The 21,988-nt window shown below is 43.1% G+C and overlaps 2 protein-coding genes across 2 annotated transcripts; one reads left to right on the top strand and one right to left on the bottom strand.

Moving 5' to 3' along the window:
* Nucleotides 1-1,597: 1,597 nt before the first annotated feature.
* On the top strand, nucleotides 1,598-15,538 carry stk17b (serine/threonine kinase 17b (apoptosis-inducing)). Its single transcript, XM_034134193.1, has 7 exons — nucleotides 1,598-2,164; nucleotides 4,631-4,843; nucleotides 7,921-8,059; nucleotides 9,448-9,574; nucleotides 10,241-10,289; nucleotides 10,572-10,751; nucleotides 13,098-15,538. Exons 1-7 carry the CDS (start codon nucleotides 2,043-2,045, stop codon nucleotides 13,327-13,329), a joined length of 1,062 nt encoding a protein of 353 aa, XP_033990084.1. The 5' UTR covers nucleotides 1,598-2,042; the 3' UTR covers nucleotides 13,330-15,538.
* On the bottom strand, nucleotides 15,359-21,699 carry cunh2orf69 (chromosome unknown C2orf69 homolog). Its single transcript, XM_034134195.1, has 3 exons — nucleotides 21,133-21,699; nucleotides 17,811-18,049; nucleotides 15,359-17,084 (listed from the first exon to the last, which is right to left on the bottom strand). The coding sequence occupies exons 1-3, from the start codon at nucleotides 21,394-21,396 to the stop codon at nucleotides 16,607-16,609; spliced, it is 981 nt and encodes a 326-aa protein (XP_033990086.1). The 5' UTR covers nucleotides 21,397-21,699; the 3' UTR covers nucleotides 15,359-16,606.
* Nucleotides 21,700-21,988: the final 289 nt, after the last annotated feature.

The raw sequence follows: 21,988 nt of genomic DNA, 5'->3' as shown, positions 1-21,988 counted from the left end.
TGCTCTGGTTGTGGCGCTCATTTGAGGCATGCGGCCTTATGCTCACCTGGCACTGTCATACCTTGAGTGTGGAGCTCATGGGAACAAGGGGTGGGAAATAGGTGCTTTAATCACTTATATTTAGCTCTGGGAATGGACAATGTGCAAATGGGATAGTTTGTTTTCTCTATGACAGTGTATTGGCGAGTATCTCGGCAGCATGTTTCAGAAAGTAACTTTCACATGTGTGTGTCTGCCTATCTTAGTAATAGGTTAATGGTTATGGTTCATTGCTTGGTGATGAATCAATAGGGCTGTTTTGATTTTGTGAAATGTGAGAGCACATGTTCGTGTACCATGTGTGCGGTCCTGTTTGTCTCCTTGTATATAAATGTATATGTATGTCTGTCCTGTTGTGTGTATAAATATATATTTTGCACCGAATGTACCAAAGGTTTGGGGCTTGCAAAGTCAACCATTAGAACCTGCTCTCTAATTCTGTCTACCCATCACATCCCACAGTCCTTACAGAGCATCGCCTCATGTTGGAGGTGCAGTGTGGCATGCCAACACCGCTTCACGTTAGGATTATACATTCACTCGGTCAGTTTTCCATAAGGAGGCTTTTCTGCTGCAGAACACTGGTCAAATGATCGCTTCACATCCAAATGAAGTAGTTGCACCTCTCTTGTCTCTAATAGTACATTTCTGAGAGGACATGGCTCCGGTTTCAGAATTCCACTCTATGCAAAGCTCCTGTATGTGTGTCTCCATTTCACCCCAATGATTGTAATAAAAAGAGAACAAATGGCAAATTTTGATTAATGATGTATGAGCCGTATTTATCTTTAAAAGAGTTTTGCATTATCTGAATGAGTACAATAACTACATATATTATCTTTATAGTACATTCTAAAACTCTTTCACTAAAGGAAACCCTTCATTATTATGTAGCCACTACCCCTCCTTGATGAAATAATACTCTCCTTAACCTAAAGTGTTTACCTTTTCTTCTGATTTATGTGAAAGCAAGAGAAATAGAAAAGTTGAATACATTCAACAAAATAAAAAAACACACTATTTGGGGAAAAATAAATATAATCAAAATGTAAAACTACCCCTATATACATACTTTATACATTTGTAATTGCATGATGCATAAGAACGTTGCTCTCTTCATGGGCTCTGTGTTGAGCCTACTCTCAGTGACAGGGGCTCCGTACACATGGAAGTTCATTTCTGACTAAAACAACCACTTGTTCAATGTTAAGAAAATGTTAAACATTCAAACAAATAAAAACACTGGTGAGTTAAAAACGTAAACTACTAAGTATGACTTTGTAGGCTAGTAGAAACAAAAAAACAATTAAAAGAATAATGTAGAGCCGCTAAAAATGATGACTTATAGCCTATATTGAATTTTAAAGTTATAATAAAATAACCCAAACCCTAGTAGAGGTTGAACTTTTGATTACTTTGAAAAATGTGTGACTCAGAAAGTCAAACGTATGACTATAATTATGGAGTCAATGATTACAGGTTACAGCTTTTGAATTCACGTTTCAAATAAACTCGACCCCCTTTTCAAACACAACAATAATGCGCATGCGCCAGGCAGTGACGTGTCCACACAGTGTCAAACAGAAGGATGTGAAAATGATCGAAAACTCTCCAGATATACGAACTAACCCTTTCCTCTGTAGCCTGCAGCGGCACTTCGGATAATTTAACCACCGGATACAGTCGTAGCTAAAGCTTTTAGAGACTAACCGTTCCTCTTTAGTTGAGCTAGGGAAAATAGGTTTAACTCACTTTAGAAGCCGCGACATTGACCGTCGAGCTAACTTAGTTAGCGACAGTTGAGCTAGCCGGATCGGTAAAGTAGCTAAACTAAACTAGCATATTAACCGGTTTAGTTAACATTAACATGTGACTGATGTAGAGCTGGCAGTGTAAACGTTAGATAGCCTCTCAGGTTAGTTAGTCTCATTCTGTAAGCGTTCACCGCGGTCCCAGCAGCCGGGCAGCTGGCAGGCAGCGGGGCTGATCCCTGAGCAGCAGAGATGTCTCGGAGGCGGCTGGACAGTCGCAGCGGGCCGGCGGCGGGGCTGCTCTGCGAGTGTCAGACCCCCATCAGCACGGAGCCCATGGAGAGTGTGTATGAATTCACCGGAGAGCTCGGAAGGTGAGTGTGACTGCTGTCCCGGGACTGTGAGGATCTCTGGGGGGGCTCAGAGGCTGTCCTCTGGGTAGAACGCTGACTGCAGGACGGGAAAAGTGGTTACGTTATGCACTATTACTAAGATTTCTTACGGACGGGATCTATGAATGGGAATATTTGGAATTTTAAATTTGGTATGGTGTTTTAAACGTGTGTCTCACTGTAAACATATCGTTAACAGGACAGTTTTCATTACAAATGGACTGTTAGCTCATAACCACAGTCCAGACCGCATTACAATAACACGTATAAGGACCGTGCTGAGGAAACCCTTTGTAATGCAACATTAACAACAGTTGGACAGACACTGTCATACATTTACAATTGTTGATCTCACTGGTAATTCATTTTACTTTAACTTCTTATTTTTGTAATAAATATCTTTATTTCATTACATTTCATTTTCTTTATTTAATACTTAATTTGAGCAATTGTCACACAACCCAATTTCCCTCTGGATAGACAAAGTATTTAGATTCTGATTCTGAAAGTATTCTAAAGTTCATCATGTATCGACCCTTGTGCCACTATCACACGATACAATGTGTTGTGACATCGTTTCAAATGACACTCCTTTTCTGTATTATTGCAACTGAGTGTTCAGACTAAACTGGGTCACTAAACTAGGTTACATTGTCACTACAGATTAACACAACATCCAACATGAGAGTAACAAAGCTACAACTGCTACATTTCACATGAACAACAGAAACCTTTAACAGAAGCCTGAACAAAATACTGTTTTGGTAGAGAATAACCTGTCCTTTCTCTAACCACTTATAATAATATCAACTCAAAAAGCCGCGTTTCCTATAATGTCAGTATGTGCATGCATGGCTTGCACAGATCAAGTCGTTCAATGCACAGACTTCAGCTGGTTCTGGACTCTGGACTGTAAGCTTAACCACTGTACATACGCGCCTTGCCGTGCCAGGGGACCTGACTTCATCGTGCTACAGTAGACCTTTGTCATGGGTACGGCACTGTGTGTTAGGCACTGTGTGTTATTCATTGTTTGTTATGCACTTTGTGTTTGCCATGGCAACAGCTGACGGTGGATGATCATATCCTAAGATCTCCGTGGTGTGTTTAAAGTCATGTGTCATGCAGCATACTTTATCATTCGTATTACAACACAGGGGGAAGGAAACGAGCACATGATGAAACTAAACTTTAGAAAGAAGAAATGGTACAGCCACTTCTGTTCACTTACATGTATGTGTTTGTAATTCCACAAAACAGGAAGTTCTGATGTACAATACTTTGAAGAACATGATGAGGGCTGTTCTATTTCTGCTTTGACCTTTTTGAAGGAAAGTGAAGTTACCCCTTTCGATACAACATTGGCTTTAATAAACACTGATCTTTATCAGTGAGAAATGTCACAAAACATGTTTGTATATTTCTTTGTTAGACTGCAACTTTTAAGATACATCTGTTGATATGTATTGATGGAGTTTTTTGAACTTGCATCATTAGTATTTTCTATATGAACATTGTCTAAAATGACTCTTTGATGTGAGAAGAGTCAGCTGTAGTGCTTAGAAGACAGAAACAGAATGAAATCACCCATGTGCTGACTGTTTACTACTATGGGGGGGTCTCAGATGCCCTCCTTAACTTAGTACGCACCTTTTAGAAAGAGCCCTGATTTGAAAAAAAGGCTCTGTTATTGAAGCAGTGCCAAACGTCAACGTCTGCAGCCCACCAGCTGGTTAGCATAGCATCTGGTAAGTTAAGAGTGTTTGATGCAGGGGCTGAACACAGGGCATGCATCAGTGGGCCAGAAACACAGCTTAACAACTGTGAGTGGTTTAAGTGGACGTAAAGGGCTATATAAATGCAGTCCATTGGAATATAAGCCATAACCACATGATAAGCAGATGTTTCATGGGGGCCATCTTCCACTATTTCAAAAAAGGTACCTTTCATGAGGAGTATTTCAAAAAACCTATAAACAGTTGTTTATTAGCAAGAGGAAATACTCGTGAGGACATCATCAGTGGTTATAAGTTAATGACAGGAGGCATGACGTTTGACAGGTGTGGCATTTACTGGTAAGGGAGAGTAACGGAATATTACTCAGTTGCATAATGGGGCTTAACTCATAGAAACCTTAAGTCTGAATATCTTCAGCTCTGCTCTTTTGATTTGCCCCTCTTTTTGTTCTTCTTTTTAAATCTGTCCCTAGCATGTAGCACATGTTCACTGAAGTGTAAGACAGTGCATTAACACCAAGATCTTGTGTTAGATACAAATGGCTGTATGTCATTAACCCTGAACACCATCAGTTTGTGGGCCTAACCCTGCTTGAAATAAAAATAAATATACTTTTGTGCAGGATTAAACTGCTATGCTGCCATAAATCATTACAAAATAAAAATATATTAACTTTCATAACTTAACATACGTCCACTTTCTGCTTTCCAGGGGAAAGTTTGCGGTGGTGAAGCGATGTGTGGAGAAGGCCACGGGGAAAGTGTTTGCTGCCAAGTTCCTCCGGAAGAGGAGGCGAGGTCGTGACTGCCGGGCCGAGGTCATCCACGAGATGGCGGTTCTGGAGACGGCCCGCAACAACGCCCGCGTGGTCAACCTGCACGCTGCGTACGAGACGGACCACGACATCGTCCTCATGCTGGAATAGTGAGTTCACTACACAACCAGTGACACTTAAACTAAATGTATGGTACATCTGATTTGTCTCACACTGGATACATGTTCCTACAAGCAAACAGCATGATCTTGTAAATACTGTGTTAGGGCAAAGTCCTGTTTGCCCAATCCTAAGGAGCTGCCATGCTCACTCATATTGTTTATGTAATGCTCATTCTCACTAACAGGTTTATCAGGACTTATTTGTTTTGAGACTAAAGCAATGTTAGCTCAAATTACTGTTCAGTTTGAGCTGAAACTCCAGCTCTGGTAGACCTGAATAAACATCCTCATAGGCATCAGGGCCTGACCTCTTGACCTTCACCAAAGCTTTATTATTTTTCCTCTACTGTGTCTATGACCTCAAACCAGATGAACACAGGGTTTGGACGGGATCATCTCAAAATCAAAAGCTTTCATCTGTGAAAGGAGTTGGGGGTTTTTGAAGGTAGTTCCTTTTACTTTCAGGATCATTTCTTAGTGTTTGTTATTGTTATACTCTTTTGGGAAATAATTCACCAAACAAACTGTTGTTTTAAAAGATGAAACGTAATGAAGGAAGTAAGCGTATCCTTGCAGAACAATTTTTTTCACCTTTTCAGATCACTAAGAAAGAATTGTAGACATAGAACTGGAGCAGCAGAACTTCAGGGCTTCTTATGGCATGTCATATATCCGGTTTTCTTTGTACCATCAAAAAGGAAACTAGAAGAGAGTTGCAAATTGTAAATGAGAATGCAAAAGGGTTGTTTGATAAGTGAATTGCTCAGATTTTCTAACCACACCTTAATACTTGTTGTTGGAGACACTGTAATCCCTTCCTGAGCAGAGGCGGCTTTAACCATTCACTTTGTTTGTTCTAGACGCCTGGGCAGCTCAATGAGGGCTAAGAAAATACCAAATTAGAAAGTTGAATAACCGGAAATGTAATAAAATCAGGTGGACCTTGTACTCAGCGTAACATTGTAGGGCTTACTGTCAACTTCAGCTCTCTTACCTACAGTGAGTCAGCAGGAAGGAGGTGGCCTTTTGACTCAATAACACTCTGAAACCAGGCCTCCCTGCACTCCATGAAAACTGTATATTCCTGTTTCTCCCGTGTAAAGTGCATCACATACAAGTAAGCATAATGTGCAGTGAGCCGGTCACTATAGCAGAAAGAACCCTTTCAGGCTCCTGAATCACCCTGAAGGGGTTCTTTTCTCATTGTTGACCGGCTCACTGCACATTATCCCGCTTATTACACGCCGACTTGCTACATCATTCAATAAACTCACACAATATATTGATTCTAACTTGATGTTATTAATTTATAACTGATAGCAACGCATCTTAAAATAAGGGCAGCACTGATCGAGGTTTGCTGTAACTGTCCAAGTCTGTCTGTTCAGTGTCTTCCACTAACAAGTCCTGAAACACTGCCAGAGCCCGTACCGTGTTCCCTTTACTTCCTGTCTGTCTTCTTCTGCTGTTCCCTTTAGTGTGTACTTCCTGTCTGTCTTCTTCTGCTGTTCTCTTTAGTGTGTACTTCCTGTCTGTCTTCTTCTGCTCTTCCCTTTAGTGTTTACTTCCTGTCTGTCTTCTTCTGCTGTTCCCTTTAGTGTGTACTTCCTGTCTGTCTTCTTCTGCTGTTCCCTTTAGTGTTTACTTCCTGTCTGTCTTCTTCTGCTCTTCCCTTTAGTGTGTACTTCCTGTCTGTCTTCTTCTGCTGTTCCCTTTAGTGTTTACTTCCTGTCTGTCTTCTTCTGCTGTTCCCTTTAGTGTGTACTTCCTGTCTGTCTTCTTCTGCTGTTCCTTTTAGTCTTTACTTCCTGTATGTCTTCTTCTGCTGTTCCCTTTAGTGTGTACTTCCTGTCTGTCTTCTTCTGCTGTTCTCTTTAGTGTGTACTTCCTGTCTGTCTTCTTCTGCTGTTCCCTTTAGTATGTACTTCCTGTCTGTCTTCTTCTGCTGTTCCTTTTAGTCTTTACTTCCTGTATGTCTTCTTCTGCTGTTCCCTTTAGTGTGTACTTCCTGTCTGTCTTCTTCTGCTGTTCTCTTTAGTGTGTACTTCCTGTCTGTCTTTTTCTGCTGTTCCCTTTAGTGTGTACTACCTGTCTGTCTTCTTCTGCTGTTCCCTTTAGTGTGTACTTCCTGTCTGTCTTCTTCTGCTGTTCTCTTTAGTGTTTACTTCCTGTCTGTCTTCTTCTGCTGTTCCCTTTAGTGTTTACTTCCTGTCTGTCTTCTTCTGCTGTTCCTTTTAGTCTTTACTTCCTGTATGTCTTCTTCTGCTGTTCCCTTTAGTGTGTACTTCCTGTCTGTCTTCTTCTGCTGTTCTCTTTAGTGTGTACTTCCTGTCTGTCTTTTTCTGCTGTTCCCTTTAGTGTGTACTACCTGTCTGTCTTCTTCTGCTGTTCCCTTTAGTGTGTACTTCCTGTCTGTCTTCTTCTGCTGTTCTCTTTAGTGTTTACTTCCTGTCTGTCTTCTTCTGCTGTTCCCTTTAGTGTGTACTTCCTGTCTGTCTTTTTCTGCTGTTCCCTTTAGTGTGTACTTCCTGTCTGTCTTCTTCTGCTGTTCCCTTTAGTGTGTACTTCCTGTCTGTCTTCTTCTGCTGTTCCCTTTAGTGTGTACTTCCTGTCTGTCTTCTTCTGCTGTTCCCTTTAGTGTGTACTTCCTGTCTGTCTTCTTCTGCTGTTCCCTTTAGTGTGTACTTCCTGTCTGTCTTCTTCTGCTGTTCCCTTTAGTGTTTACTTCCTGTCTGTGTTCTGCTGATTTCTCTGTCGCCAAGCTCTGAGTCTTTTAACCTCTTTCCTTTTCTTGTTTTCTTCTTCGGGTGTCTCTTTCTTTCCTCACTAGAGACAGTTCTGCCGTAACAAATCCAAATTTAAAAATGAATATTCAAAAACTATTGCATTGTGTTTTCTGATGGAGTAAAAGGTATGTTTCCTTTAGTCACATACCGTAGATAAGAATTGGGTATTCAACTGAGGCATGTTACAAACAACATTGAATGTAACAAACGTGCCTGGTGTTTACGCTCCTCGGACATGATGGTAGAGGAGTGTGTGATGTGTGTACCTGTGTGTTGAAGTGCGGCCGGTGGAGAGATATTTGACCACTGTATGTCTGAGGAGCTGCTGCCAGAGGCCCAGATCACCAGACTCATCAGACAGACTCTGGAGGGGGTCCATCACCTGCACCAGAGCAGCCTGGTGCACCTGGACCTGAAGGTCTGCACACACTCACTCACACACTCACTCACTCACACACTCACTCACACTCACTCACACAAGCACACACGCACTGTAGCTGGAGCGTAGCGAAACCCTTTTCACACGCTTCAACACAGACTTCCCTCTTAAGTGCTCGGCTGTGTATTGTTTTTTAGAGAAGCTGTGGACTCTAAAGCCCATCTTCCTGTTTCTGTGCCCAGAGCTGGGGTTAGAGGTGAACAAGAAGCCTTGCACAGGGCAAAGCTCAACCGCACACTAACATCATGTTTACATTATTAAGGCATTGTGATGGTTTTTGTAAAGCAGCTTCAGTTTACAAAGTGCGTTGACTAACAAAGCACAAGATGGAATAAAGGCCAAATAACAAGAGAAACAGTGAAGCTTACAACAGCGACACAAAACAAAGGTTAGACACAGAGACACATGGTAGAGACAAGACAAACTATGATGAGAGATAAAAAAAAAAAGGAAATCAGATTTCAAGAAAATAATGAAAAAAAAGCAATTCAAAGACATCGCAAAAAAGAAAGTATATAGAAATAGGATTGAAAAGAGGTAAGTGATTCTGTAAAGAAGGCAACGTCACTACACCCTGTAATCTGTACTGAGGCTTTACATGGCAGCTCACCTGAACACGCAGCAGCTGCTCAGGGCTTCACATGCTTCATGCATGTGTGGAGCCTGCATTTCTGTTTCTTTATTTTTCTGACTCAATATTAAACCATTTGAAGATATCAGCTGGTCCTTCACACTCTTACCCAGTTAACAATTAGGCTGCATTACATACTTGAAAAAGGAATCTAAGCATGATTAATAAACAAAATAAAAAAAACATCAGCTTACTTTAATCAGGCGCTACTGGAATAAATTATATAAAATATAACGATGCACCATCAGTTTCTGCGTTTGTCATAAGGGTTAATGCATTTGTTTTCAAATCAAATCTATCCATAGAAATATGAAACTTTAGGAAGGACATGGAGACTCTTGACGTATGAAATGACTGTCACTACAAAGATCTGTCAACTCAAAGTGTTGTGACAGAATGAAGTGATAATGTCTTCAGGAGTAATGGTTGTAGAGCAGGGGCGCCCAATAGGTCGATCGCAGTGCGGCTACATCGCAGCAATCACACATCTCTCCAGTCATATTGTCCACTCAGAAAGCACATACTGAATGTGGAATTAGCTTTCATTGATAATAGCAGTGTTGACACAGTGTCATATGGTCAGTGTGTTCTCAGCACTTGTATAAATAATGTTCAGAACGGTAAACACACGTTACTGAGTACAGGTTCAAAGAGTTATACTCTGTTATGTAAAGACAGTGTTATCTCCGGCTGCTGCTCTGCATGCTGTTCACCTCTGCGCCTCGTTCTCCCTCAGCCGCAGAACATCCTGCTGACCTGCCTCTCTCCTCCGGGCGACATAAAGATCGTAGACTTCGGCCTGGCCCGCAGGCTGGGAGCGGTCGGAGAGCTCCGAGAGATCCTGGGAACGCCGGAGTATGTGGGTAAGCTGATGGTGAACACGCTCAGACCAGGGCAGCACACTGCTGCTCGCAGAGAGAAGCGTCCTCCAGAGGGGAACTCAAACTTATTCAAACATCCACAGGTTCACAGAACATGTCAGATTTGACAGGTGAAACAGATAATAACGCATAATAAAAGTAATAATAGTGTTATAAAAAGGATGTATCATGTATTGTCCCCACGCTAAACCACAGAGCCCTGCTGTTCATTAGCGACCAGGTCCTAGATCAGCTGTAAAGGGACTCCCTACTTTATAAAACTGAAACGGCACCTCTCTCAAATAATAGCTGAGAGCTTCAACAGGCATACGTTCTATCACACCATTGTATTGCATCTCACTGGGTAATATGTAGTCTATGACTGATCTGAAATGGAAGTTCTTTGCTGTATTAGTTGTCAACAGTGAATGTGTCTTTGGGTCTCAGAGGATCAGCAGGGTGTGAGGAACAGGTTCCAGGTTCACAAACCCTGCTGTCAGCCCTTTGTGACTTTAATTGTTGTTTTGAATAACAACAAAGACACAACAGAAATATAAGACGTCAGTAGTGGTGACAAAAACAACAGCAGGTATGAAAAGATATGACATACAGGAGACATTCTTGTAATATTGAATGACGACAGACTTTTTGCTTCATGTCTTTATTCAGCTCCAGAGATCCTGAACTATGAGCCCATCACAACAGCCACCGACCTGTGGTGAGTGGCTGACACTTTGTGACCAATGACATGCCATCATTTTACCTTTCAACCAAATGTCTTCAAACAAAAATGAAGGTTATCCATTACAGTGTAAAACCACACACCTCTAAGTAGCTCTGCTAAAGCTAATAGCTGTTTACACGTTGGATCATTATTTTAATAGTCGCCTTTGTTCTCACGTTTGTGGTGGCCAAAGTTATGAAAATAGGACTTTTTATAGAGTGAACGAGCCACAGCTCCTCCACATGCTCTGACTCTTCTTCTTCATGTGTTCCTCAGGAGTGTGGGGGTGATCACCTACATGCTGGTGACGGGCGAGTCTCCGTTTGTCGGTGACGACAAGCAGGAGACGTACCTGAACGTGTCACAGGTGAACGTGGACTACAGCATGGAGGCCTTCTCCAGAGTGTCCGAGCTCGCTGTGGACTTCATCCGCAAGCTGCTGGTCAAAACGCCCGAGTGAGTGTGCTCAGCTCAGACACAAAGATGAGGGCATTTTCCACAAGATGGAAAAATACCCCAGGGTAACATCCAAGTTAAACTGAGAGGGTATTACGGGATTATTGCCCAATAATGCCAAGAATATACCCTCTACCTTGAGCGTGGTTCTCCAGAGGTCTGTACTACGAAGCCGGATTTTCGCTTAGCGCGCTAACTTCAGGGAAAACTCGGGCTTTCCGGTCCTACGACGCTGGTTCTCTTTTTAGCGGGCTAGATCTCCATGGTAACTTATGCTGAGCGGCTAACCTCCTCGGGAGGAGGTTAGGTTGCAGGCTAAGAGATCAACTCAGGCCCCGCTCACACGGGACCGTTTGCGTTTATGCACAGTATGCGTATTCAAAAAAGTCTTCCGTTCACATGCATTAGTTTCATTTAACGTGTCTGTTCAAACGAGGCCGCTGGAAACGCTGTAGTACATATTCTGGGACTGTAAGTGGCGCTGTAACTTCCGCCAAAATACACCAAAAGCCGCGAAGAAGAGCAACCGAGCAGCCCCGCTGCAATGTTGCCATGGCTACCCTTCTGTTTAAGCCCCGAAACTGAAACTGAAACTGAAAGAAACCGAATCTGTGGATATTGCATCCCGACCAAGAAGGTCTCCGTGGAGAGGACGACTCAGAGAGAGATATTCTCTACAAACACCGGGTGAGATCCTCCTTTGTCAATATAATGGATCAATGCATGAAATCTGACTCTGTTTATTTTGTTTAAGGAGTATATTGGGCGTTAACAATTCTGGTTTGCCTTTTATAATATTATTTCATTCAAGAACCCCTTGTGCGTTTAATTAACACAGCTATTTTTGATAGTTGCTGCAGGAGAGGTGGGGAGAGGCGGGGCTATCGTTATTTTTTCAGGAAATATTCGTATCGAGGTGATTACACAGACTCGGTTGACCCCCCAGAGCGTTTCGTTTGCAAATCTATCCACCTTGGGACCCGTTATTGTTTGTGGGGTCAGTTTCTATCGGCCTCGTGTAAATAATAGGGCTATACGCACGCGAAACTATGCAGATACAAGCAGTTTTCTCCTCGTGTAAACGGCGCCTCAGTGAAAGCACCGCCTGCTGACCAATCAGAGCTCCGTGTGTGCGGAGTTTAAAGCTATCAAGTCATATTACAGGATAGAGGAAATACAGAAAAACTGCCGTTGCAGGAAAAACGGCCGGCAAAAATCAACTGACTGTGTGAACGTGAAAATGAATAGAATATCACCTCCCATCTTCAGAGCAATCTGACTATTATAACATTAGCGTTAAGAAAGCTTACTTAAATATCTGCCACAACATAAGTAACCGGATCAAAGTAACATTACGTACAGTCCGCTGCACTGTGAGTGCAGACGTCGATGTGTCCCATTATCATTCATATCATATCACATCATAATGTATCATATATTTCCTTATCTGAGTCAGCTTCTTGAGCCGTATCTGGCCGTGCAACACTCACAGTGTCACATACTGTATGCAGAAGTATTATTTTAAGCAACACATTAAGTTGACGAAACACTCGAGTCAAATGTAATTAAAGTCAGATCCACTCGTGTCTTGGACGGGGCAGTGATATCATAAACCTGTTAATGTACGCATTCAAACACTTTTTCTTTTACCAGCTGTATTCACCTTGCAGGTGCAGCTATGTGGCTTTGATCCTGGATAAAGTGTTTAAGTCATGGATGTTTAAAGTTTAACTTCTTCATATTTGACTAATATTAAAGTTCACTTTTCATTCAGGAAGTATGACGCTACGCTGTCAGTACGCTTGTCCATGTTTGTGATTGGTCGAATGCTCCAAATACAACCCCTTTCATGTGAACGCGCACCTAACTAGATAGGACACGGCGGCTTGAGCGATCCTCTTGATAACCAGCGTCGTAGTACAGTTTAGCGCCAGCGCGTATGTTTTGGATTAGGCCAACCGGCTAACTCAAACATATCCAGGTTATGTTGAACCGGCTTCGTAGTACAGGCCTCTGGTCCTTCGGACTCTCTTGGTGTCACTTTGAACATACTGCAGGTGTTAGTGTACATGGTGCTTTCTCCACATTGTCTCCTGTAAACAACCGATTTATTCACTTTGACAAATGAACACTACTAAATGAAAGTAAATAAAGCACATCTATATTCCCACAAGTCTTTGGGTTCCTATGGACCTGCTACATGTTGTGGAGAAAACATACAAACATAAACAACATCAAATATTTCTCTTTCTCTTGGTCATGTCTTTTTTTTTTTTAAAGCTTTTTTATGTTTTCAATAACTAACCCTGTACTGAAGGTGACTGTTTGTCGTCCCCCCCCCCCCAGGGACAGGCCCACCGCTGCAGAGTGTATGAGCCACCCCTGGCTGTGGCAGCTGTGTCTGAGCCCCGAGCCCGCATCCACCCGCTCTGTTCGGGAGAGAAGCTGCGGCACCAAGTGGGGGGCCCCAGCCGAGGACCCCGAGGACAAGGAGAACTTCCTGGAGTCGCCCCACTCGCACGCTAAAAAGTTTCGCTTCGACGAGGAAAGGCCCGCCGCTGGAGACGGTGACTTTTGAAAAGTCAAAGGTGGAAACAGGAGGAATGCAGGCGGAGGCCTCTTCCTGTGAGCTTATAAATCATTTTAAACCTCCAGAAAACCAGCTGTCTGTCACCATTCTAAGTACTTCCATTGTGTTTATATTTCACTAATAGCTCAATTCCATGATGGACCTTTCAGACCAAAGATAACCAGCTAAATCTTGAGATCCATCACTGATCCATCACTGATAAAAAGTGTGACAATTGTACAGAAGCTTTCAATGAATGCTGTGTGTTTAACCTTAAGTATTTCAAACCTTTCCTAATAATCATGTAGCTGTTGTCAGCCCACTCTGTGTCAGTGTTTGGCTGCTCCTGTGCTGATGGGGGCTAGTGTGGACTGTTTCCAGGGATCTCTATGCAACTCTTATGTCGTGCATTTTCAAATCTATTTTCTCCAGAAAGCAGTTAATAGCGCTCTGCCTTAAAGTGGGAAGTGAAAAGTGTTCTTAGTCACTGCAGCTTCAGCACAAAGGTGATATTCAGATAAGCACCAGTGTAAAGGGGAAGGCTGACCTTATCTTTATGTACCGCTGCATTATAGGAAGCCCTTTGACTTTGGTTACATGTGATTCAAGTCCGTAAAATACGCTGCTGTCGATAACTACACACTGTTTTGAAGCTGCTTGGACTTTAAAAAGAACCAGCAGAGGGGCTGGATAACACACATGCATTACATTCCATATGTTTGGGTTGAAATGAAGCTCAGGTTTGTAGATAAAACTCATTAAGTCCAACAATAGCATAGCTCCCTCCCAAAGAGCTGAACAGCTTCCACTTGAAATACACTTTGTTACTGCTTCAAAGAAGGGCTGAACATGAGCAATAATGACACAGCATTCCTGTTTATCCTGACATAGAAAGTTCAAACTAGTGGCTGAGAGAACAGTGAGTCATGCAGCCGTTCACACACCACGCCCGCACGTGTACTCACATCACTTCCTCAGCTGCCAAGTTCCTCTCTGTTAGCCGGAGACACACGACTTTAGCACTTACCTCATCAGCACACATTAAAGTGATGAGCCCAAAGGCCAGCCATTACTGAAGCTGTGTTCTTCAGCCCCTCCAAGCCATTCACTTTCCTTCATGAAGCCAGCGCTCAATGTATTCCTGTTCACTCATCTCAGGGCATGCTGCTCTCTCTCTGCTCACTTTGTATTCTTAATGTTATTCTTATAGGCCTATTATTATTATTATTATTATTATTTATGTGCTGGACTCATATTTGTATGTAAATAATGTGCTCACGTGTCTTATTAGGAAGTGTGAGAGGATGATGAAGGTGTTATTTAAAACAAGCTGTTTCCAGTGTGATGAAAGAATACAGTTTTGACTGCAGTGAGTTGGGAAGATGGAAGTGAAGGACAGATTGTTCAGGTGGTAACCAGGAAGTAAAGAGAGAGGAGGTCAGGAGGAAGAGAAAGACTGGAAATATGTGTTTGATGGTATAGTTTTGGGGTATTCCTAATGAAGTTGTGATAAGTGTAAAGATGTATGTAGGGATGAGAAAGTGGGAATGATTTGGGTTTTAGAAAGAGATGTGAGATCTGAGGTGCAGCTGCTCCTCCACTCAAACATTCCTCCTCTGTTCCGAGGTGCCAAAGCCAATGAGAGCTCATTGTGTTGTTTGTTGTCGTCACCAGCTGGTACCATGGCCTGTGTGTGTGGGGGGGGGAGGGTGTCTCCAGCCACAGCCATGCTGTCATCTGTATGCTGTCATTCTTCAAAAACTGGAACACACCACACTGTTAAAGATGTTCCTCTGGACGGGTATTTGATCCTCACAGAGGTGGAAGATTCCATTAGGCTGCTTGGAAGGGTTTCCTCCAGACAGCTGTTTATATAAGAGCCAGAGCTCTTCTGATACTGTAACAGGAAACAAGCTTGAATCTTAATTCATCTGAAATATAAACTTTTCTAATACCTCAAGTTGGAAAAAAGTGATTTTGTGTGTGTGTGTGTGTGTGTGTGGACACTGGGTTACACTCAAAACCAGCCACAAAGACATGTTCCAGATGTTTGTTTAATTTGCATTTTATATTTGTTCTTTTATGTATGAGCATTCTGAATGCATCTGAATTGACAAAAAAGACATAATCCGTATTGTTTTCTATTCTGATCAACTGCAGGCTAACATGTAGGCATCACAAAGCAAACTGGATCGCTCATTAAAGGTTGTAGAACATATCTGACTGTCTCTGTCTGTTTCTTGCCTCGAGTCAACCATACTTCCACCTCACTGCTGCCCCCTGCTGGAACTGTCCTGTATGAAGCTACACCATCTGTGGTGTTCAATAGTGACTAACATATTATATATTAGCAACCAGGACACAATATCATGGTGACAGTGAATACCAATTAGCAAGCAGAGGGTTAATAAGAAGTTACTTTGGTTGGTCAATAACTTAAAAGATAATGGTATCTCCTTGTATGCATTGTATCCACATTGTAAGTAGTAAACACAGTGGAATGATCTGAAGTGACATTCAGCTGAATGAGTGGTCAGCGTAGTGCAAAGAAGCTGACAGAGGTCGTATCGACTGGAAAACATTGTACAGAATACATTCAAACCTATTTTAGTTTAATAAAAAGCTTATGGCTATGATATAACAGTTCCTTTAGCCATGAAACAAATCATAATTGATAAGATAGTTTGGTATTTTGTGAGGATAAGTTCCATCAAATAGACAGCATGTGAACCTGCTCTGTTTATAATTCAAATAAAAAACGTAAAATTCAAAAGTTTGTCATTAGATGAGCCGGCTTGTAACAGCAACACAAATGAAAGACAAGTTCCTTGTCAAAGTCGAAGACAACAGTTGACAACATCTCTCATCTACGTGCACACGATGTCCATCAGCAGGGCTTTCTGTTGCTGAATGATCATGAGGTGAGGGAACGCTCCAGAACAGAAACTAACTGGAATGTCATTTTTAAACAAAAACATATGATTATTAGTGAACAGTATGCATCAAACTACAGGACAGACAACAGAACTTTCTCAAACTAGTTGACCAAGTAAGGCCCAGCATGTAAACGTAAGTCAAGAATCCCTAGAATAAAAGTCTCAAAATGACACTTCATGGACACCTGAGAAGATAACATTCCTCATAAACAACAACAATCATTCATGTTGGAACCAAACTCTACTCCAAATCAGATCTCCATTGTTGGTTGGGGGGTTCAACAGAAGCAAGGACAAACAGCAGCAGGTGCCAGGAGCAGCTAATACGACTCTCACAAGCTAAAGCAAACTCAGAACTCCTGGATGACCCTGAAGTGGCTCTGGATGGAGGGGGGCTCGCCCTCAAAGTGCAGCTTCTTGTTGGGACAGGCCCCAAACTCTTCCAGGGTTTTGATGAAGAGCGCGTGCTCGCGGCCCACCCAGGCCCGCATGGGGTCGCACACCTCGTAGGGGGTGACGTGGGCGTGAAGGGACACCTTGCTGGAGGCCAGCTCCTTCAGCACCCGCTTGTTGGTCACCCAGGTCTCACTGCCCCCTGGGTGCCCCCCGTCCAGCCAGTACATGTCAGAGATGCTCTTCACAAAGTGGGACATATCGGGGTCAGCACGGGCCCCCGCCAGCTCGTACGCAACCTGGTTGAGCACCACGCATCCTTTGCTGAATCCCACCAGTGTGAGGGAGAACCCTGAGGGGACGCCGTCAGCCCCCCCCTGTGGCTGCAGCGGGTCTGGCAGGTTGGCTCGCTGCATGCCGTGACTCAGCAGGGCCCTGCAACATCACAAACAGAGCTGACTCAGCACAACACTCTCAGCCTGCAGTAACCTGTAGTGTGGAGCCTGTCAGAGACACAATTGGAGGATGAAACCCTCTTTAATGGTCACAAATACATGCACACAGTGACATTTGACCTCTGCATTTTAACCCATCCTAGTGCTAGGAGCTGTAGTGCGTGCTACATGTTGGCTCAGCCTGAGTCCACATCAGCGTCTTCTTGTCAATAGTTTCTAGTGAGCGCTGTCACAAGCAGCCACGGAAAAACGTGGAGCTTCTGAGCGCTTTGAGCTGGAAATATCTTGACTTTTTAAGAAAAGTGCAAGTAATATCACGGTAGAAATTGGAGGAGAAGCTAGTTTTGACCGTGTCTTTCAGACAGAAACGATATCAAATGCCAAAAAACTTGTAGTGTTGGTCAGATGAGCCGGGGAGTGTTGTACTTCACATCCTCCTCGCTCTATGGCTGTCAGACGGAGCTCTGAAAGCTCAGTCATACTAAGTGTAAGAGCAAGAATCTTGCAATTTGTTATTATTATGTGGAAGAACAATGTCAAAGCGAGTTTGTGATAAAAAAGGCACTGGAGATGTATTCATTCTGATGAATGGCTGGGAGGAGGCTCCAGCACCCTGTCAGCCCCCCCCCCCCCTAAAGAAACAGACGCTCTGTGGACCCAGGGCCGGATCTGATGGGAGAACAGAAGATTATGAAGACAAACAGACCTGAGGTGACGGAAGGATCCACAGTCAGCAGAGTAGGGCCCGTGCTCGGGGGCCCCGAACATGTTGCTGTCCACGAAGTTCACATAGCAGCTGAACTTGTGGAGGTGCATGCGTGAGGCCCGCACCACCCAGACGTGTCGGTCGGGGAAGCGGCGGCCCAGAGTGAGGGCCACCTGCTCCAGACTCCAGGAGAGCCACGGGGCCCCGTCAGGCTGCAGGGACATCTCCTCCTGGAAGTTCTGCACACAACACACAGAGAGAGGCTGTACACACTGAAACACATCACATGTCTGATACAGCATCATGCTCTGCACTGTGTCCAACACTCCAGGGACGACTGCCTTCATCACACTGGCAGCCTCACATGAGCTCAGAGTCCACAGCTCTGCAAGAACTAAATAGTGCCATTACCTAAACGTGTGTGTGTGTGTGTGTGTGTGTGTGTGTGTGTGTGTGTGTGTGTGTGTGTGTGTGTGTGTGTGTGTGTGTGTGTGTGTGTGTGTGTGTGTGTGTGTGTGTGTGTGTGTGTGTGTGTGTGTGTGTGTGTGTGGAAATGGAGGAGGCCAGCCTCCACATGGAAGGAGACTGTCAAGTTAGCCCTGTTGTTGTTTTACGGTAAGTGTATGCACTAGGTATTACGGTAAGAGCAGGTAATTGACCTTCTGATGAACGTAAAAGGCAATTTCTTGAATAAGTCAGTCAGTTGGTGAATAATAAATTAATTAATCCAAATAAGTACAGCAAAATGAACCCATGGAGTGAAGAAGAGGACATAACACCTGTCATTTTAGTTGTGTGAATAACCAACAATTGGAGGTAAAACACAGGACTCAATCTGATGATAAGCTTTCATGACACCTATAAGGAGTCACGTGATGTGTGCAAGGTTTTCACATCAGAAAAACACATGCCATTACCTAGAAACACATATTTCAGCATCAGTGAGCCGTATAGCAGCACATGAAAGAAATACACCAGGACATCAATTGTATAACACCTTACATTGTTTCAATCTTAAAGGGGACCTATCATGCAAAATGCACTTTTGTACGTCTTTTATACATGAATATGTGTCCCCGGTGTTCCAGGGAACTCACCAAGTGTCAGAAAACACAACCCTCTCTATGTTCCTCCATACCCAAATCTCTAAAAAAGGGGCTGCAACGGATCTGATACAGACTGATCCAGATTTGAACACTGTCCTGACGTCAGGACGGTGGCGCTACGGCTATTGGGCCAACTCCACCAATCAGGGGAATGTGGGGTTGGGCCACGGCCGGCCATTGCCGCTCGAAAGCGCTGGAGACGCTGTAGTACATATGCCAGGCCTGTAAGTGGCGCTGTAGTCTGCCACAAAAGCAGCGAAGAAGACTTCCCGCCCATAGTTACCATGGTTACCCTTCTGTTTATTCTCCGCTTTGGCTTTTTTTCTCCCTCCCCGAGGCAAGCGTTTGCTCCCGCTGCTTTAATTCAATGCAATCCCTCCCCGTCGAGGCAAGCACTGTAATTCTCTCCGGTTAGTCCACCAGCAGATGACAAACACCCACCTCTCCGCCTCTTCCAAGGAACGAGGGGACCGTGCGGCAGAGTTTCAGTTTCAGTTTCTTTCGCCGGTCAAGATGTCCGTTAAAGTTTAAATCTTCCGGACAAAATTAGAAAAGTGCCGGTCAAAGGTCTTCTTTGTTATTTATTGAGCTTTAAAACAAATGAATAACGACTCTATATAATAAAACACGGAGGACGGAGATCTCTTTTTCTCCCCCTCTTCTGACAGCCCAGCAGCTGATCAGAGCACGTCTCACCTCTCCTGCAGGGGGGTGTGGTCAGCAGAATCAGACCCGTAGACAGCAAACAGCACATAGAGCGAAATGAGGCATGGCTTAAAATCATGATCTGTTTGGTATTTTGAAAACAGAAACGTATAAATATACCTTATATAGGTATGGCCCTACAATATATCATTTAAATATAGCATGATAGGTCCACTTTAAATAATATACTATAATAATAACTCAATCAAATCAAATCTATATTTCTTAGTAAATCAGCCCATTGTTATTGTGTGGCTTCATAAACTCAAGTCCAGGATTAAAACGTTAGTGGGTGGAGTGCTGGAATGTAACTACATGTATGTACTCAACACTGCACTAAAGTACACATTCAAAATACTTTTACTTTATTGAGTATCACCATTTTGTACAGTATTATACTACTACAGTTTTACTTCACACGTTCCACATATTCATACTTTCCAGTCAAAACCAAGTGTCCCCAACGTTGACCATTTTGACTGATTGTGATGTGTTGAAAAACGTTATAATAAAATATACTATTTGAAAAGCTGGAGCTGTTTGATCGGGTTGGCAAATGCATATTCACAATTCTGAAAACATTGCCTGCAACTTCTCTGTTTGTTGTTGGTTTAGTGATAAGAAATATGATAAACTTAACACCACAGACACCTACATGCATGCCACATGGGAATGCACACCAGTTAAGCAATTCTGGCTTAACATCACTGACAACCTCTCTCTGTTGCTGCACTGCCACATCCCTCTTTTTCCATCCCTTTGTTTACTAGGAGACATTTCCAATGTGAACATCAACATTACATCAAGTAGAATTCTGTCCATAGCCCTAATCATTGCAAAACAAACTATCCTCATGAATTGGAAATCACGTCAGAAAAGCAATGTCACAATTTGGAAAAACCTGGAAATGGAAAAATGGAAAAATGATCTGCCGGCATAAAAAAACAAACCAATGATTTTGATGCAATCTGGAACCCATTCATTGATACATTTAATTCATTAATCCGATTCCAGCCACCACCCCTTTCTACTTCTTTAAGGTCATGCTACTATTTATATGCCCCCCCCCCTTCCTAGGATATATGACTATTATATTGTTACTCATTTCATTTTAATTATAATTTTGTCATTTATTATTACTCTCTTTTTGTCTAATCTCTCTCACACTCACACTCTCTCTCACACACACACACACACACACACACACACACACACACACACACACACACACACACACACACACACACACACACACACACACACACACACACACACACACACACGTCTCCATGTATATGTTATTTGTCTTGTATACTTGTAAATGCTCATTGTCTTCTGTGTATATGTGACACTGTACGCGTATGCACTTGTAACTCCTATATCGCTAAATACAAAATAAAAAGTTAAAGTGACTAAAATCACTCAGTTAGGCCAGCCATCACCTTTCTGTTGGATAACCTGAGGTCACCACACACTGCTTATAATATGTGTCTAACCTCCATCCCACTCACTTGGATATCCCCGTGAAAAAACACCACATGCCTGTTGCCTCTCCTCTCCCCCGGCTCAGTGGCAGCTTCGGGCCGGAGCAGCAGCAAGTCGTTCACTCGGCTCGGCTCGGCTCCGGGTACCGCCAATAGCTTCTGGAGCCTCTGCTCCGGGCTCCCGGCCCCTGCCTCCCGGCTCCCCGGGGGTTCAGAGGGTGTCATGGTTGCTACAGAGGACATCGTTTTTGCCACAGATAATAGAGTGAACCTAACTGTCAACGCTAGCATGGACTCTAAATAATAATCGGATTTGTTGTCCTCTCTGCAGTCATTCCATGGTACGGCTGTCAGCTAGCTAACAGATAGCTGTCTCTGTTAGCATCTCGTTATCGGCTGCTAACGTCAAAACATGACGCCTGTAAGTAGCTGTAGCCGAAATGCTTATAATTTCACACTGTTCTATATCCGCTGGCAGTCCTTTGCAGTTCCAGAATCTCCCTATACTATACTTAATTCTGACAGTAATGGGTAGTTTTGTCCACGCAGAGGCGCTGTTTATCAGACAGCCAGCAAAGCCAGAGCTAACTGCCAGCAAACCGCTAGCACTTCTGCGCATGCCTTTTTTTTCCTGATTTCAAAGATAGGTTAGTGTGTCGAGATCATATACTCCTATCGACTTCCGTTTTGACTATTCAGTCAACCACACCACACCATTCAGTCAGTCGAAGGCTGAGTAGGCTATCATTGAATAAATATGAAACAAATATAAACATAAATATTACATAAAAAACATATCAAGCAACAGCAGGAAACAACATACTCATCATTTATTAATGTCTTTCGGGATCCATTTATAAAAAATAAAAAAAAGTAAGCCAAT

Source organism: Trematomus bernacchii, unplaced genomic scaffold (assembly GCF_902827165.1).
Source record: "Trematomus bernacchii unplaced genomic scaffold, fTreBer1.1, whole genome shotgun sequence".
NCBI lineage: Eukaryota > Metazoa > Chordata > Actinopteri > Perciformes > Nototheniidae > Trematomus > Trematomus bernacchii.
Note: the sequence above shows the minus strand (reverse complement) of the source record. Positions and strands in the feature narration are given on the sequence as shown.